This window comes from Crocodylus porosus, unplaced genomic scaffold (genome assembly GCF_001723895.1).
Source record: "Crocodylus porosus isolate Cpor-Errol unplaced genomic scaffold, CroPor_comp1, whole genome shotgun sequence".
NCBI lineage: Eukaryota > Metazoa > Chordata > Crocodylia > Crocodylidae > Crocodylus > Crocodylus porosus.
Window position 1 is genome coordinate 78832037 of NW_017728943.1, and position 19225 is coordinate 78851261.

At 43.7% G+C, this 19225-nt stretch overlaps 1 protein-coding gene across 1 annotated transcript in view; it reads left to right on the forward strand.

Annotated features, from left to right (window-relative positions):
• The first annotated feature begins 43 nt into the window (after positions 1-43).
• Positions 44-19225, forward strand: part of KCNK17 (potassium two pore domain channel subfamily K member 17) — a 37941-nt gene continuing 18759 nt past the window's right edge. The window contains exon 1 of the mRNA XM_019549621.1: positions 44-232. Within this exon, the coding sequence (XP_019405166.1) occupies positions 44-232 (189 nt within the window). The remainder of the gene's footprint in view (positions 233-19225) is intronic.

The window sequence follows — 19225 nt, forward strand, 5'->3', positions numbered from 1 at the left end:
CCGGGCCGGGCGCGGAGCCGGGGCCATGTGCTGGGCCGGGGCCATGAGCGGGTCGCGCACGGCGCTGCTGCTGCTCGCCTACCTGGGCTACCTGCTGCTGGGCAGCGCGGCCTTCTGGGCGCTCGAGGGCCCGGCCGAGCGCGACGCGGCGCGCCGCCTGCTGCAGGGCAAGTGGGACCTGCTGGGCAACTACACGTGCCTGCAGGGGCCGGCGCTGGAGCACCTCATCCAGGTACGGCCGCGCGGGCTCGCCCGGGGGGAGGGGAGCTAACACCCCCGCTCCTGCCCCCTGCCATAGGGGCACTGAGCGCCCCCTCCCCCGCCCCTCTGGTGTGAGGGTGGGCACAGCCCCTCTGAACACTTCCCTCCCACTCCTCTCCCATGGGAGTGGGCACTGAGCCCCCCCCATGCTCCTCTACTATGGGAGTGGGTGCTGAACCCATCCATCACCCATGGGAGCAGGCACTCCCCCTCCCCCCCATGGGGGTTGGCACTGAGCCCTGGGCCAGGCGCTATACAAACCTGGAGGAGAACGGCTGTTCCAGCCTACCCTACTAAAACTTGTAGCCCATGGGGTTGGGCACTGAGCACTAATCCTAGGGCACTAACCCTAATCCTAACCCCTCTCCCATGGGGGTGGGCACTGAGCCGCCCTGCCCCTCTCCTATGGGGGTGCAGTGGAGCAGGCAGACAGGCAGGGCCAGGTGCCTGTTTCTCCCCTCTCCAGCAGTCCCTCTTGGCAGTTCTGTGTGTCCCTCACCCACGTGAGGGGCCCTAAGAGGCATGGGGTGCTGGTCCTGCTCTTGCTTTTGCTCCTACCCCCCAGTTGACTCTGAGCAGGGGGGCAGTGAAGCTGTGAGGAATCCAACCCAGGAGGGTTGCATGGTCCTGGCCAACCCAGGTGCCTCCAGCCTGTGGCTTGCGCATACCTTTTGCACATCACTGGGGAATTTACCCTCCATCGGCCCTCCCACGGTCTGTGACAATGATCTCTGGCCTCTGCACTAGCCTCCAGCAGGCTTCAGTGGGTTGGGTTTCACTTATGCACTGGGGCTTTATGTTTAAGTAGGGCCTGTACATCCCTGCAGGGATTAGGTGTTAGCTGTCAGTGCCGGTCAGCTGATCTGTAGCCCCAAAGTCCCCATGGTAACAATGCTAGTTTTACCTAGGCTGTCAACTGTTTCAGCTGGGGCATCCTTTCTCTTTCATGTTGTACAGGGCCTAGTGCAGTGGGTTTCAACCATTCTGGACTTGAGGCACCCCTCCATCACTTGTGAATTGGGTGGCACTTCATTTCAAACACTGGTTTCTATACTACTGTGCTTACCTCCTTACGCGGACATTGGGTAGTAAGGGAGACGGACCTTCCAGGCAGGGATAAGGCTGAGCGTGGCTTATCTGCTTGGTTTTTATCTGCTTATCTCCTCACACCTCCATCTCCCGTCTCCCATCAAAGGATTGGGAGCATCCCAGCGTGATCCAGAACCCTGGTTGAGAATCACTGGCCTAGCACAGTAAGGTCCTGATCCATAACTGAGTCTCTAGGCACTACTGAGATGCAAATAATAAATGAGGATAATCTTGTACCTGGAAAGAATCTGTTCACATTTAAAAGTCATTTAGCATTACTTTAAGTCTTGCCCTATCCTTCATCCTTTTCTTAGAGCAACATATTTAAATTAAAATTGAATTGCTTGTATTTCCTATTTGCTTCAGGATCCTGAAAATGCTGCTTATTAACAAAGTTGATTTTGGTATGTCCAGTGCTAGTTTTGAGACTGATCATTAAGAAGGTGTAGTCACAACCTTTATAACTTTTAGCAGAACATTAAAACATAGCTGTTTTGCCTCTGCATTTTCTCTGAATTTTTTTTTAATTTAATTTTTTTTAATATACCTGTTTTCCCAGTGTCTCTGGTCAGATTGTCTTAACTGTGATGATAATTCTTAAATACCTTTTCCCCCTCTTTTCCTTCGCAAGTCTTTAAGCTGCTAATCTTTAAGCCAAGTCATTCAGTTAGAAGAGATATCATGGTAGAAAGTTTCATTATATTGGTCAGTTTTCTAAGGGTTAATTGCATGTAATTTTTGCTTCACTGAAGAAGCTATTCAGAATAACCACCCATAGTATCGTATTGGCAATATAACTTAGTATAATAATTAATAGAAAGCCTTCTTTCCAGTAAGCTTAATTGGTTTCTTTCAGTGCTTTTTTTTCAGTTTTCTAGTTATTATTTAAAAAAAAGTTAAAATATAGACATAAAAAAGTGGCACTGAGGGTATTTGCCTGACAACTGTGCATAGGGCAAATTTAGTCTCGCTGAAACCTCCAGCAGACCACACATATGAGAGAGATGGGCAAAATTAGTGCAGTTTTGGTGCAGTCTCCTTCTCCATCAAATTTTGGTTTAGAGAACAAAATGCAAACTAAGATGATGGGCCCTGTGAACATTTGTAGTTCAGGAGAGTGGCAGGCACTAGTCAATGGTTCCTTTTTCAGCCTCTGTCTGCTTCACATTAATGTAGACAAAAATACAGATGGCTTGAGTTTTCTGCAAACCAACGTTTGGTAGTGGTTTGGATCTTGATTTGGATACCTGATCTCAAAGCAATATGAAGTTTAGGTACAGTCTTCCAGTCCGTTCCAGCTGCATATAGAACAATCATCACAAATTATCATCTTATTAGGACTCCCAACAGAAACTGAAGACTGAGCTGTCAGAGTGACAATCCCACCCTCTCAGTCCTGGATGCGATAGACTGTTAAATTCTTCAGGGTAGGGGCTGTCTCTTTCTGGTGAGGGAGAGTTAGAAGCACAATAGGACCTGACATTTGCTCTGTCCCTTAGGTGTTACAGTAGTACAATAAATATTATCCATACTGTGTGCTTTTCAAACCATTTAGTGGGAAATGTTATTTGAATTAATTAGCTGGAGAGATATAAGAAATAGAGCTGATGAACCCAGTTACACGTTTCACAGTGCACCCTCACTTAACGTTGCTGCTTTCTGCAACACATCTGGAATGCTTTACAGGATAAGCACAAGGTCTTGGCTCTTACCCTAAGGAGCTTACACTGCAAGTTTTAGATGAGTCCATGAAAGAAGTAGCTACCAGTAATAGGAACTAGGGGGGAGGAAGGTGACAAAGGTTATATCAAAAGGAGTGATGATAAGATAGTCACAGCACAGAAGAAAGCTCTTTCTGTTAGACTGTGTGGAATGATAAGAGGTCTGAGACCTTGGGTCATTTCTTAGTTCTGCTTTCTGCCTACTTGGTGTGGTTTTGAAGCTAGTTTTGGAGCCATTTTAGTGTTCTGTGACCACACTTGCTGCACTTCACACTGAGGAGAATTATGGGTTGCACAGGATGTAGGTGAAGAAGGAAGTGGGGTTTTCTTTCTTTTTTCCCCCCTCTTTAATTATTGTTGCTAGAAATGAGAACTGCCATGTGTCTCTCTTTCCTGTTAGGTGAAACCTTGACCTACTCTTGAATTACACTATTCTTTTTATATCAGTTTTTATGATGAGAATTTAAAGTCCAAGATAAATCACGTGTGAGTCCACTTCTTTTCTAGGTCCCTTACTGTTTTCCTTTGTGGCATTGCTTGGATACAGTGCATATGCTCAAAAAATGGCCTTGTCCCCAGCCAGCTGCCCACCTACTGTTTACCTGGCAAAGTCATCACTGGTCCTACCTAGTTATCGCATTTGTGTTCTAGATATGGAGTTTAATTAGAAGAGAGGTGAAAGACTATTTATGATAATGCAAACTCAATGAATGGACTGTTTAATTATTCTGACATCATTTATAACCTGAAGTCCTTCAGTGTCTTGTAATATACTATTTTTTTCCATCAAAACTAATTCTAAACTTTATTATTGATTGTGTTTATTCCAGGAAAGCCTAGGAGCCAACAGAGGATGGGGTCCTATTTTGCTAAGCACTGTGCAAACATAATTTAAGATTTTTATGATTATTGTGATTAAATTACATTTATTACAGTAGTTCCTAGTAACCTGCCAAGAATGGACCCGACTGTTTTAGGTTCTGAATAAACAGTGGTAGACAGTTCCTGCTATAGACAAGAGAGCACAAGGAAGGGGAACAGCAAGGTGAATGCTGCAGTGTGCTGGCTGCAGACATCACCATAATTCAAACTGTAGGTTGCTTTGTGTTTGAATCTTGTCAGTGGAAGAGGGGTATAGCTGGATGGAGCAGCAAAGGGAGGGAGCGGGCAGGAGGGGTGAAGCAGCAGTCAAAGAGGACAGGGGAGAGAATGATTAAAAAGCAGTGTGATGACATCCCAGTCTGTGGGTCCCTGCTTGGACTGCTTTCTCTAGCTTCTCCCCTGACTTGAGTCTCTGGAGGGCACTTCCTTGCAATTTCTTTAGCAAAGGTCAGGTAATTAGGGGTAAAAATGTGTAGTTCCTTTAAATATGTGTGCTTTCTTGTAGTGAAAATTAGCACAGTTGGGATGAGCAGATTAGGCTCTGCCCATGTGCACATCCCTGCCTGGGCACCTCTAAAATTTCACGGGAAACCTATCTCAGAGAGAAAATAGTGCTGTTTCCTAGGCCATACTTCTCAGACTGCAAGCAAAGGTGCTGTTTGTGATGGGGACATCTGCCTACTAGGAACAGGACTGAGAGCAGTAAACAGCCATTAGATAGTATAACAAACTGAGGAATATCTGAGTTATATTTAACGAGCAAGGTAGGTGTCTCAGTAAGAAACTCACAAGAGATGAGACAATAGCAAAGGTAAGGCAGTCAGCAGTCCATGCCTTCAGAGCAGAGGAAGGTAATAAGGACAGGACCATCCATGAAGGAGAACCTACCTGATTGGCTCCATCCATATTAGAATGGTTGACTCTTCCCAAGGCTAAGTGAACAATGAAAGGAACTCCTAAACCTGAAAGACCATAGAAAAGGGCGGTGATTTGGGTAAATGGAATTGTCTGCCTTAAGCGTATCAGTGAAAAGTTGCCAGTCTTGGGGCTGACTGGGAGGCACAGAGAGAACAAACCAGCTGCATGCAGATGTGACCTAAAGTGCTGGGGCACTTTTTGCCCCAGTGCTTGTTCAGCTTCTCTCTGAGCTAGCTATACAGCTGGTCTAATAAAAGATACCACAGAAAACCCTTGCCTCTCATGCACGCAGAAAAGCCCATTTCTTCCTGCCAGAAATGGCATTAGCTTGGCTGAATAGGGACTTTCAGAGGTGTAAGGAATACCCACGCATATAGGCCTGTTTTTTTTATTGTTTGTGTCTTTGAGGGATGGATAAATAACACTTTGTTTTGAAAATGCAGTTTATGTGTCACTGCAAAAAGTTCTGTCATAGGCTTCTTGAGGGAGGCTTTTTTTACAGATGCCAAAACTAAATTTGGCTTGAGTTGCTGGCAGGCTTAGGAATGAAGCCCAGAGATCCCATCTCAGAGTGTTTGGACTGTATGGTTACACCCAAAGAGAAGAGCAGGAAACCAAGTCTGTAACTGAAGAGAGAGACAAGATGGAGATATAAAGAGATACAAGATACCACTGGATATATCCAGAATTGCACTAGATAATACTGTAGCACCTTTTAATCAATGGATTCAAACAGATGGTTGAGATGTGAAGGGCTTTGTCGTCAAGCGGGGGTAGCTTATGTGGCTAAGCTTCAGGCTAATATAAGCTGGTATTCACTTTCCATGACATTAGCTGTTAGGGTCCCATTGATTTTTCTTCATTCTACTGAAAGTACCTGCCACCTCTCTCAGCTCCACCAGGCTCCTTTCTTCCCCCGGCCTACTCTGCACTTTTCAGCACTAGGCAAGGACTAATATAATGAAGCTGGATTGGGTTAGGGACCGGCACACTTTCTGATGGCTCCCCTGTGAGGGCAGGGGCTCTGAGTGTAGACACAACCACATTTTTGCTGGTAGAACTTGAGTTGTGTTAGGAAAACCAGAGTACAGCAGGCTACTTTAACTCAAAAGAGGGTTTCTTTGGAGAAGCACCCAAATCAAGGCTCCAGATGTAAACACCCCACTTGCCATGGGAACTTGCTTCTGAGTTATGTGGCTTGTGTCTGTGGCTAGTTTTCCTTTCAGATGCAAAAACACCTGAAGGAGCCTTCTTTCACTCATGGTATGTAAGAAAAATCTGTCCCTTGATGGCTGATTGTTGTCGTGGCTGAACACAAAGTCCTCTTTGACTGATTCTTCAGACTCTCTTGCTTCTTTGGCTGTCGTGCAGACAAAGATTGTGGGCTCCACTGCAGCTACTGGCTACACTTCCTCAGAATCCCTGAAACCAGATGCATAGTCACATGTTGACTCTTTCTGGCTTACAATCTCTGCAAAATTGGAAATATGCCATTTCAGAGAAGGGTTTTAGCACTAACCCTCTTCCTTCTTTGCACTGTGTTTTCTGTCCTCTCCCCAGTTTGCCCTTTTAAAAAAATCCCTCTCATGTCATATCATGTGATACCTCCTTGTAAGTATCACATGATACCTCTTTCTTAATACCTCCTTGCAGCTGTTTCCTGTATTTAGTATATTGGTCTGCCCATTCTTTGTCACTGGAGCAGCACAGTGTTACTTGAAGCATATTAATTATATGTAGCATGATTGGGAAGGAGAAAATCAAAGTAGAGCTAAATAAAATAAGTACATCTTGCATCATGCCTTGAATCTCACTTGAGCGGAGTGCTAGTGATCTGTGAAAAGGAGCTAATTCTGAAGGCATTGCTGTCAGCTAAAAGCCTCCTGGCAGCCTAGGGTAGCTTAACTCCAGAGTCAACAACCAGAGCCTCATGGATAATCTTAACTCTGGTGATTACCAGGACAGCCAGTCTCACAGGTAGGTACCAGGTGATTAAAGGATTTAAAGATCATCATCAACACCTTGATTTGCACCTAAAAGTGAACAAAAAAGCAGGGCAGAGATCAGTGCCCAGTGTCAGGAAATGTATCCCTTTAAGTGGCCTGCACTGAAGCGGGCTATTCTGAGGGTGACAGAGCAGGGGCTGACTATGAAGAGGTGTACATAAAAGATCAGGTGGGAATGAGGAACAAGTTTTATCTGGCAGCAGTATGCCTTGTGGTTGTTCTATTCCATTTCTATGGTGGTAAAAGTCCTAGTGTACCTACAATTATAGAATCATAGAAAATCTTAGAAAAATAAGGATAGAAGGGATTTCAAGATGCTGTCTAATCCAACACCCTGTCCAATTCAGAAAAAACAGTAGATGGATTTGAATTTACAACCTCTCCCTGAACCATAAATGCTCTGGCACTTGTGCTATTACCTCATGTTATAACAGGATAAAAGTATTTTTGCCAGTACAGAATAATTAGCCAATGGAAATGGCATGCACTCTAGTTGCAAAAGCACTAGGCCTTAATACATACAACTAAGAGTAAAAAGAAGAAAGCTAATTCACTATGTCTCAGCTTTTTCACTGGTTCTAAGCTGGCACAGCAGCTGGAATCTATCCAACATCTAATTCATCTCCAAACTTCCCTTCTTTAGTCAGAATTCAAATACAGTGTCCTATCCCAGCATGGACTGAGGTCAATGCCAACAGATCATTGTGCTTTGAACTATAGATCTTTTTGTTTTCTTTTGAAACTTACTGACCCTTGTCCTCCTAATCTAGGACAAAAACAAAACTTCCTTCTTATTGCTTCTCTTATTCTGTAAGATGTAAGTGAATGTTTCTATTAATCATTCAAAGACTTCCAGCACATAGCATTTATATCTCTTAATTAGTCCCTTATCACAAGTCTGGTGGCTTGGAGATACCTTTTATTAATAACTGGGGTAGAAATGGAATTTTCTGAGACCAGGCAAACCATCACTATTTGTGACATCCTGGTCCTCATTCTCCTGTTCTGCCTTTCCCAAGCAGATATCTGAAATATACTCACTTTTAGAGGGTGAAGCAACATTCCACGTTGCATTATTACTGTGAACTGTGGCTATAGTGCAGCTATTAAAAAGCACAGTGTAACAAAAGCAAAGGAGTTTTAATTTTTCATGAGCCATCATCATGACTGTCTATAATATTGTGCCTCAAAAGTGGTTGGGGGAAAACATGGAAGAAATAAAGTTAGAAGTATGGTCCAGTGGATAGGAGCGAGAAATGAGAGTCAGAAGATCTATTTGTGTTTTTTCTAGTCACCTGGGGCAAGTCACTTCTTCTCCGAGCCCAGGCTTTTCCCAAGCCTGACTGGAGAAGAGGTAATTTGTAGAAAGAAATAGCTGTTCTGAGTATCCATCATTTACATGAAGTGCTGCCAAGAAGATTAAAGAAGGAGGTAAAACCACAGGTACAGAATGTGAAGAAAGCAGTGTCCTAGTTCAATTACACATGCACATGTGCCTTCATCATGCTTTCTAAATTCTTTTCTGGATGCTATAGTTAAATGCAAGTTAATGGGCTCAGCAGAGGGGTAATCTTCCTTCCAAATACTTCCATTGCCCACAGCAGCATTATTTTAAAGAACTACTGCTTCCCATACTGGAGCTGGAACAGGCAGAGTTGCTTGGCACCAGGAATGTTTAGGAGTAGCAATTGGCATCCTCCCCATTCCAGTTTTATGAGTTGTCCCTCACATCCCATCCATGACATCTCCATGTTTGAGGACTGTCAGTCCGACAACCCTTTTGGTTCTTAAAAGCTCAGGATGAATGAAAAATTGAGTTAATTTTACATACTTGTCTTTGGAACATGTTTTGCAATCTTCAGGTGAAAGCTAAGTGTTTCTGACTTGGGGACACATTTAAAGTTAAAAGTAAGGAGAAGCAGAATCTAGGGTGCAGACTCGAGGCCTCTAATCTTTGGAGCAGTCAGTGAAAGGAAGTTGGGCTGTGGCAAGGAACTGACAATTGAATAGCACATTCATGATAAGGAGGGAGAGGAGTTGAGCAGAGGGAGCTGTGGAATGTGGATCTTCCATATGTCCAGAAATGATAACCAAAGCAGAAGTTAGAGAAATACAGAAGGAGAAGAAGACAAAGAGAAGGAGGGGGAAGGATTCCATATCAGAAGGCCTGTGGTATACCAGTGCTACACTGTAAAGGAAGGAAAGCCAAGAGAGCTTTTTACTTAAAAATGTCCAGGAGAAAGCATACTCCAGAGGTCACAGCCTTGTCTACCCTTAAAAGGGTTTGTTGGTGGCTCTTAAACTAGTTCCCTGAATGAAATGAGCACTATTTTTGCAAGTATAAATGCATCTCTACCCCATAGCTTTTCTAGGCGCAGGGATCACACCTCTACCCACCCCTTTACCATTGTAGCTGTGCCAATCAAGATTTGTAGTGTTGACGTGGCTGTAGTATCAAAGGCTACATTGTTGTTTGTCCTCTGTGAAAGGGCTGTCTAAGAGCTGTGAAAGGCTGAAAATCAGGTGGGGAAGCAACTAGTGAAGGTGGCTGAGTTTGGACAGCAGATCAGAACGGTGCCTTGTTGGGAAGCACAAGCAGTATGAGCAAGTCAGCACTGCACTAAGGTGTGATGATGACTAAGCAGATAAATGAGGTCTTTACTTCCCAAAAAGAAGTTTGGTAGCCCCTGAGTTATACTTTCTAGGTATTCTTTCAAAGAGTAACCTTTGAATAACACCAGAACCTCCTCATGGGCTGCCAAAGGGTTTGACTTAAGAAGATTCTGTGTATTGTGATGTGGAACAGGGCACAACATGCAGCTGTGATTGTATCAGGATCTAGAGGCATGAAGCACAGTTAGTGAGCTGGTGGCAGGTGCTTCACCCATTCTCTTTTGCAAATTTCAGGATTTGGGCTGAACAAAATGGAACCAGTTCCTTTCCAAGACGCCAAGGGGCATGGTTTGCGTGGTGTGAGGTAATGAGATGTGTTATGCAGTATTACACAAAGACAAGGAGACAGACATCCACCTTTCATTAGTGTGGTTTGAATGTAGCCCACTCTTAAAGTATCTGAAACAACGGGGTTGGAACATTTAAGTGGGTTTTAGAAGAGTACAGAATAAGATGAGGTTGGCCTCAAGGTGATGCTTTAAGCAAACGGGATGAGCTGTCTAGGTAAGAGAGAGGCAATTTCTAAATAAAGTTATACTTTGATAAATCCAGGCAAGATGTCAAAAGAGTATCACTGAATATATCTTATTGTAGCTACTATTACTACACTTTTATAGAACCTTCTGTCTAAGGCACTCAATACAGTTTACAAATACTAGTGATTAAGACCCCCTGTGAGGTAGAGAAATGGCGTACAGAGAAGTGAGGTGACTTCCTTGGAGTCCCAGACTGAGTTTGTCAGCAGAGACGAGAGCAGAACTTGGATCTGGTTCTGCTGTTCTTTTTAAACACTAAGACTCTGCTTCCTCTTTGTGCTTCCTCTTTTGACTGAAATTTTCCCCTGACCTCTACACATTACCTTTCAGGGTCTCAAGATATCACATTCTAATTCAGCAGTTGAATTATTCACATCATTGCAACAGTGCAATGGCTTTGACTGGGCTTGGTTGATGGATGTCTCCAATCTGTTTTCATAGATCTGGCTTCAACTTCAAGTACCTGGGGGGAAAAGCAGATGAAACATTTTCCCCTATTAGTTGATTTTTAAAATACCAGGTTTTGAAAAAGAGATCTAGTAAGTTTCTACTTTAAGCAAGGGAAGTGCAAAAATCCCAAGTCAGATCTCCGAGCTTTTCATCCACATATTTATAGAAGTTCTGTATTTTTGCATGACTGGCTATAGGGTGGTGATTTTGGTTTGTTTGTCTTGCTTTCTGTTTTTCTTATCCCTCTGGTTTGTACATTGGTAACAAATAGCATTATCAGACACTTGTTAAAAATATCAGCTTATTTTGAAAAATGGCTATGTATAAACAGAAAACTTGCTGTATCTTGAGCTGAACCCTATAGAAATACTGTATTTGACTACCAAGTAAGCACTCCTTTTCTCCTAGGTTTTGAAGGAAGCAACAAACCTGTTAACTTGAATAATCAGTTTTAGTGCCAGTCGTGATTTTGATTTGCCTATGTATCCAATAAATAACACATGTTGGTACAGTGGGGTGCACTGGATAAGTATGTCATCTGGATGCTTTTGAAAACAAGGCATAGCAAGGAAGCGACTAACTGTGAGCCCAATATTCAAGGCTGCTGAGTGCCCTAGACAGCAGAAGCAGACCCAGCACTTGCTTTCAAACGGCTGATCAGGGATACCCACTACTCTCACACCCTGAAGAGTGGAGATAGATCATGGTTCATAAGGATGATATTTTAGCCTGTGAATATGTAGGCTTCTCAGCCTTTTTGTAGGTTCAGGTCAAGCATAATGGCAGGGGGGAGGGCATCTGAACTCCCATGCCCATGGACCTGGAACTTGCAAGTAGGGTGCTGGCCTAGTTGAAAAGATACAACCCATGGATACTTACATAGTTACTGAGGTTTCCTCATTTGGAATTGGAGTTGAATTGGCTGTTGGATTTGGACTGAGATGGGAGTATAACTAAAATCTGCAGGACTTCAGGAGAACAGTCTCATTGTACTTGATGTTATCACCTCCTCAGGGAAACCTCAGGCAGTAGTTTCCAAATTTTATAATATAGATCACTTTTTTATCAGAGTTCAAAACTCCTGTGGGCACATCCTCTCTTAGCACCCTTATCCTTGGGGAAAGTTAGGAGAGAATTAGGGAAATGAGATGCAAATCAACTAGTATCTGTTTCATAGACAATCTATTTCAAGCTGCTGCTGCTGCTTTTCGTTTCCTGCCTGAGTTGCTATTTCCTCTCAGAATGAAAGACTTCAGCATCACTAAAATGGGGTGTGCCTTTGTTGCTCACAGCCCTCTCCAGTGTCATCTCTCTGGAGCTCTTCACACTTTGCTTCTGTCTTTCTGGTGGTATTTTTTAGCTTTCTGAGCTCAGTGTTACCTAAATTCTTAATGACAGCTGAACTTACACCAAAGGAACAGCTGGAAAAGGAAAGGTGGAAGTAAGCACAGTGTACAGATGTGTCAGTAGTTTTCTTTGTTAGGTTTTCTGGAAGCAGCTGAACTAAGCAGTCCTGGGCTTGGCTCGTACTATCAGGGAACCTCATGGCTCGAAGACTGTCATACAGACTCTCCTTTGCAACAAAATTATCCACTGCTTAGTGCTCCATACTATACAGAATCTGAGCAAAAGCCAGAAGGGGAAGAGCTTTGCCTTTTGTTTTAAATTTAGCTCTTCATTTCTCAGAAGAACAGAAACATTTACAGATTTGTCACTCAGCCAGGTTCCAAGTTTCCTTGACCAGAAGGTTTGAAAGGGGGGCAAACAGAAGTGCACTTGTGGTATTGAGAGTCCTGAGCACAACTTCTTATCCTTCTTCTTGTCAGTCTCTGGTCGGGAAGCTGGACATTAAAGATAAAAAAATTATGTAATGTTTAGGACCTCCATTCCTTACAGTCTGACAAATCCCAATATGGATGTATGCCCGGGAAATGAGGGGAAAGCAGGGAACCAGGAAATAACATATATATTGAAAATTAATCTTTTTATTAAGCTTCTACCCTTGTCATTTTGTCTCTGTTCCTTCTTACAGGGCCAGTTCCTACTATCATTACATGTATTGAGCAGTAAAGTATGAAACTGTAATGTACTCTGAGTTATCCCAGTGAAATTAATGAGGTTGCTCACAGTGTAAGCAACGAATCAGTGTAAAAAAGAGAATCTGGCCCTTAGAAAGCCAACTGTTTGGCAGAAGGGCCAGCCTTCAACATCTTAAACATCAGAGGACAGATTGTTAGACCTTAGCAGCTGCTAATTGTAATTCTACTTGACTTCAATGAGCTTGAGTTATGAGTAAAATAAAAGGATGTCTCCAAATACGCAACTTGTAAACAGTATATCTTCCTTGGAAAAGCATCTGTATTGATCTTGGAGCTGTTCTTTGTTTACAGAGTGACACCTAGCACATGTCTGTACTATTACACACTCCAAGAATAGAGTGAACACAGGGTGCTCATGTATTTTCACTGGAGCGATTGCTGAAAATTACTGAGGCCATGTCTGTGCTGTGAAGCTTGCAGAATTTTTGCCAGTAGATGGCTGCCAACATTGCTAAGCTTATAGCATTTGTCTGCTTTTGCCAACAATGTACATTCTGAGCTGGAGAGGTTATGAAACCGAAAGACATGGTATACCAAGAGTAGGGATCATCCCAGGGTCCCCTCCACCAGTGTTTCTCAACTTGTGGGTCACGACCCAAAAGTGGGTCACAATAATATATGAAAGGGTCACGAACAAATTTAAAAAATGGATCAACAAACTTGAAAAATTGTTTTTCCTTTAAAGGAGAAAAAACTGGGAAACTGTGGCTTTTCCCTTGGAGGCAGAGTTCCAGCCTGCAAGGGACTGCTTGGGGCATACATCCCCTCTGCCCTACATACCTGCTCCCTGCCCCCACACTGGGGGTGGGGGGAAGGTAGCGGGTTGGGAGTGAGGGGCACTGGCTCTGGACTAGCCATCAGTATTTACAAATGGGTGCCTGGTACAAAAAAGGTTGAGAACCACTGCTCAGACCAATGCCCTGCCATGTGAAACATTTTTTAAGTGGTACAGGTTACAAGCACTGTTTATGGCATTTATGGGTGCTCCGACTCAAGTTCCCACCATTCCCTCTCTTCCATCCCATAGTTTTTAACCTTTTTTCAAAACAGACATGAAACCTGATGCCACTGTTTGCTCCTACTGCTATTTCACCATCCAAAATGCTGGTCCCATCCAGAGCAACAGAGTTCTTGTGTCTGTTCTAGAGACAGGGAGCATTTGAGGACGTTCAGCCACTACCACAGTAGTCAGGGTGCTGTGATGAAGAGTAGGTGATCAAAGAGGAGGAGTGAAGGATGTATGATAATCACAAGTCACTGCTGGTATTCATTGACTGGTTCCACATGGCAAAGCTACACATCTGGGCTTTTTAAAAAAGCACTGATGGGTAGGATGAACTCATGATGTAGACCTGGGATGAATGGCAATGGCTGCAGAACTTCCAGAAGTAGAAGGGCGTGCCAAGTTTTTCCCATTCCTCCAGCACAAACAGCAGAACAAGAGCCGCTTTGTCAGTGGAAAAGTGTGCGGCGATCATGCTTTGAGAAATTGCAACCCTAAATTGCAATCAGTCAGTGGACAGTTGGTTCAGTGAGGGAAAACCTACAGTAGGGACGTTGGTCAGTCAGCTGGGTATGACCATTAAGCATGTCCAGCTGCATAGGACTGTGACTTTGAAAGATGTGCAGGAAATAATAGATGTTCTGCTTGAGCTGTGGTGGGGCAACAGATGGGGGACATCTCAGTTTTGGCCCACTACACATTGCCTGTGCATACATAAAGAGGAAGGGGGGTGGGTTGTGGTTAGGCAGCTACCAGTGGGCCACTGGGATTAATTTACTGACACTGAAGTTGGGTGGTGAGAAAAGTGCAAGATGCTTGCATCTTTCCTAAAAGCTGTAAGCAGAGACAATTTCTGTAGATCTTCACAGCACATGCACACTGATAGGAAGATCTTTATCCCCAAATTAGGACAAAAGGGACATACTTTGTAGGAGGAGTCTCAGCATAGAGAGAGAACATACCTTTTCAAGAGAATCACTTTACTGGAAAGCTAAACAAATGCTTCACTAGCATTTGGATCAGACAATGCAAAAACATACTGTTGCTCAGGAGGAGGATGTAGGCCATATCTAGAATTTCTCAGTTCTTGGTGGTTGCTCAGTTCCACATTTCACCAGTTCCTCAGTTCCTCAACTTCTGGGTTCACAATCATGGATATACAATCATTAATGGCATCTTCTATCTACACTTTGATTGGGTACATGTCAATGAAAGGGGTTGCTCATGAAGACTCTGCAGCCAAGTAAAGAATTTTATGATAAGGAATTTCATTCAGATGCCCAGAGGTGATTAGGTTATTAGGTCCTGTCTTCACCTTTATGGTTTTAAGAACTGTTTAGTCAATGGTCTTCAGAGTTTATCAGTTAGTTTGGACCCTGGATAGGACTTATGATAAATGGTTTTAATTGTACTACTTGTGTTACTATAATCAAGCATTTAGTAGAATGTAAATGGAGTGTTGACATTAGCAGTCCCTTGATTCAAGGATGATCTCTATCACAGCTCATTGTTCAGTCTTGAGGTGTCTTAAAGAGTCCAATCCTAGAGCCACAGACCCATCTGCAGAAACTGCAGTTTTTCCACAGGTGAGGGTATGCCATAGGCCAGGATTTTTCTCCTTTTCCTCTCCCTGCTCTCCTTTGCTTTGAGTCCAAGAGGTTTGAACTTGAAATGGGCTTCTGCTTGGTTGAGGTTGCAGCAGCACTGGAATCAGTCAGCAGCCAGCTCCTCCCAGCTCTTGATACCAGCACCCAATTTCTTGAGGTATGCCTTCAATGAGTCCTTGTAGCATGTCCTCTGGCCACCACAAGATGTCAGGCTATTACTAAGCTGTGAATAGAACACTTTTTTTGGGAGTCAAGAGTCAGGCATCCTCACACAATGTCTGCTCCAGCAAAGTTGGTGCTTAAGGATCTCCAGTTCAGTTCTGGTAACCTTGGCTTCAGCAAGGGTGCTGGCATTTGTGCAGTCATATTTCCATTTGATGTGGAGGATTTTTGGTGGCATTGCTGGTGATATTTCACTAGGCTCTTGTGAAACATGGATGACCTATCACTGTCATCTCATCTGTAGAAGAGGGTGGGAATAATGACTGTGTTGTAGGCCTGGATCTTGGTGTCTTTCTGTAGATAACAGTGAATAAAGACACACCAAAGCAGTTTCCCAAAGGAGGTGCTTGGACACTGGGTCCTATACTGGATCTCCTCATCAATGTTTATTCTGTGGGAGAAGTGGCTACTGAGATAAGAAAAGTGCTTGACTACCTGCAGGGTCTTTCCCTCCGTGGTCATTTGGGGAGGGGGGTCACATTCATGGCCCCTGCAGGGCAGGCTGATAGATCACTTTTGTCTTCTTGAAGTTGAGAGAGCAGCCCAAAGTTCAGTAGGCATCTCCGAGAAGATCCAACATGGTCAGGAGTTTTTCCTCATTGTCTGCAAGGATGGCAGTCATTTTTGTGGAAAAGAGGGCAGTACCTCCATACAGAGACTTATCTCCTTTCTTGAAGATAATTACCACGTTGGCACTCCTCAGGTCCCTGGGATCTCTTCGTTCCTCCAAATGTGTAGAATAAATTTGTGATCTCAGTACCAGTTTGCCAGGAACATTCTTCTCTGAGAAATGGAACATTTCTTCTCTGAGAAGGCCTTCTGCCTTGGGATCCTACAGAACAACCTATTGTCCTGATTTAGTACTTGTGAGGTATGTGAGATAAATTGTGCTCTTTCCTGGTTCACTCAAGTTAGTTGCAGGTCGTTACATGGTCAGGCCTGTCCGACTGCACTCTCCATGGCCACCTACTACCAAAGGGGTACCAGTACAGCCTGGAAGGGCTATGTGTGGGTTTGTGCTGCTCCTCTTTGGTGCTGGGTTTTGACTTGGATCAATCAGGACCAGCTCAAATAACATGTGTGTGTACATGTGTCTGCCTATGTGTTTTCTTGTTAACTCCATCTTAAAAAATGGAATCTGGCTTTGTAAGTCTGACAACAGACAGTGTCAACCCAGACTTTTTTATTAATTTTAGTTATACACTTACAACAATGTACGATTCCTCTCTTTATGTAGTGGAGAATATATACAGGGTGGAGGCACTTACGTCAACCTTCGATGCATTCCTTACCCAATTTGCCATGTAAACTGTGATTCTGGGAGACCCAAACTTACTGTCATTCTGTTGGACATTCTCAGCCTTTCCTCTTGACACAGCTTCATTTTTCATGTAATGAATTTTCATAGCCCAAGAATGAGAGTGACCACTCAGATAGGAAGCAGGACAGCCAGTGCTTCAGCAAGGGTCAGTGCTTCAATTATAGAAAGGAATAGAGCCTCCTCTTTTGAGTGCACTGTGGGTTAGTAGCTAGAAAACTCAGCTTGTAGCAAGACAAATTTCAAAGACCTGAGCCAGCTAAGATAAATTTGGCTCTGGTTTGGATGGACAGTGAGGGTTGGGTTAAATCAGGCTGATTAGTGGTCCTGGCATCCGGAACACTGCCAGTTGGGAACCCAGCCTGACTTTCGTTGGTATAGAAAACACAAGGGCACAAGGCTAAGGGTACAAAATTACAAAGGAATTTATTAAGAACAACAGAGTGTGAAAATAAAAGGGGAAAAAGGGTGGGAAACAACAGGAAATGCACACGACAATAGCAGCAATATTTTACTAAATATCAACTAGTAGCGAACGGCAATCAACTTGAAGAACTGGTTGGAATAACAGGTAGCCGAGGTTAAAACAGTAGCAATCCAAATGCCAATCAGTCCAAGAAGGTAAAAAAATCCAAATGGTTTGAGGGGCAGGAAGGTCACCAGAAACTGGGCTACTCGGCAACACTGCTGTTCACCCTCCGCAGGGAGCGATCTAGTGTTGCACACACGCGGGGCACATGCAGCTCTCTCTCAAATGCCAGACAACACATAGCACCACAAACACACAACATTCAAACCACCACACTTGAACCCCTCAGGAGCACCAAACTGTTGGTTTTATTCACTCAAATCACACCACTTTCCCTAACCAACCAATCCTGGGTCAGTCACTGTCAATCACAGGTCTTCCAATCAATTTGTTGTCTCACTTGATACATTCGCCTGTCACTCCAGCCAGTCACTCACCTTCACCTTGGGACTTGCACATTTCCCACCAGGCGTTCTGACTCATCTGCGCGTGCTTGTGGTGTCTAACGAGGGCCGCAGGGCAGACGTTCCAGAGGTTTCTGCTGGAAATTGTAACTGCACGTGCTCAACTTTAACTGTGACATCAGCTCGAACTATTAACAAGCTGGCACCAAAAATTCTATTGCTACAAACTAAGAATATCCACCTCCTGGTTTCATTCTGGAATAGGGCACTTTGCTTCAGAGATTGCCTTATTGAGCAGGACCCATCAGGATGGGTCCCATTCCTGACAGCTGATGCTCTTTTCCGAGCTGCAGTAGAGTCTGTCGATCCTAGATAGGCCTCATCAGCCATCTTCAGACACAGAGATAAGACAGGCATGGAAGACAGTCATCCCTGACTGTGGGGGATTAACAAGATGAGACGATGATATTAAGCAGGCTTCAGACTCAGTCTCAAATGATCTCTCTCTGCTTCAGTGAATAGTCTTGTATTTGATTCAAAGCAGCACGGTGTCAAAAGGAGAAACTGAAAGCAGATGCCAGATATATGCCAGTAGGATACTATCCTGGTAGGTGATGGTTCATGTCCCTTCAAGGAAAGGGGGGAACTGAGTCTCCCAGAGGACAACTGACCTTATCCCTGAATTAAAAGGGAGTAGGAACAGCAGCACTCTTTACAAATCTAGTCTAAAACCATTTTTCAACTTTGCAAATAGCATCAGGTCATCTGAAACCGCTTTTGTTGGCAAACAAACTGTTTGCTATCCGAAACATTCCCATTCCTAGTTCACAGCTCTGGGGCCAGAAGAGATTATCACAGAGGGGCCTGGAAAAGACTGGTATTAGGAGTGAAGAAACAAAACCACCCTTCCTGGAAATGGGCAGGAAAGGAACAAACAGTGGAAGATTTTACTGAGAGCATTCCAGAGGATGAAAAAGAAGCTCACACATAGAGAAACAGAAATCTTTTCAAGAACAGATGTCACATCGCAGTGGCCTAGCTCCACAAGCCAAAGCAAAGCAAACCACCCTGAGCTAACAACACTGCCCTCCCATTTTTTTTTCCTTTTGTCCAAGCACAGCACAAGAGTGATTAGTTTTGGACTTGGGAGACTGGGCTTGAAAACCAAAGTACTTCTGTTTGCAGTATTTGCATTACATATCTGCAAATTTTTTACCCTTATAAATCAGGCCCTTTGGCTGGCCAGTCACATTATTTAAAATGCTGTACTTACTTTATTTGTGTGCTCAGGAAATGCTTTTGGTGCATTTCTGATTCTGTTAGCAATTAAGTGCTTTTACAGCAGACTAAAACTCATTTTTTTTGCTGCTAAAATGTAGTGGCTACTACAAAATTCTAATATTCCCTTCTGTTATAGTTAGTGCATACTGTATTTTTAAAACAGTTGTTCTTTGTTCATGCCCAAACTGTCACCTTTATGAAAGGAGAAAGAAAGCTGAGGAAGGGG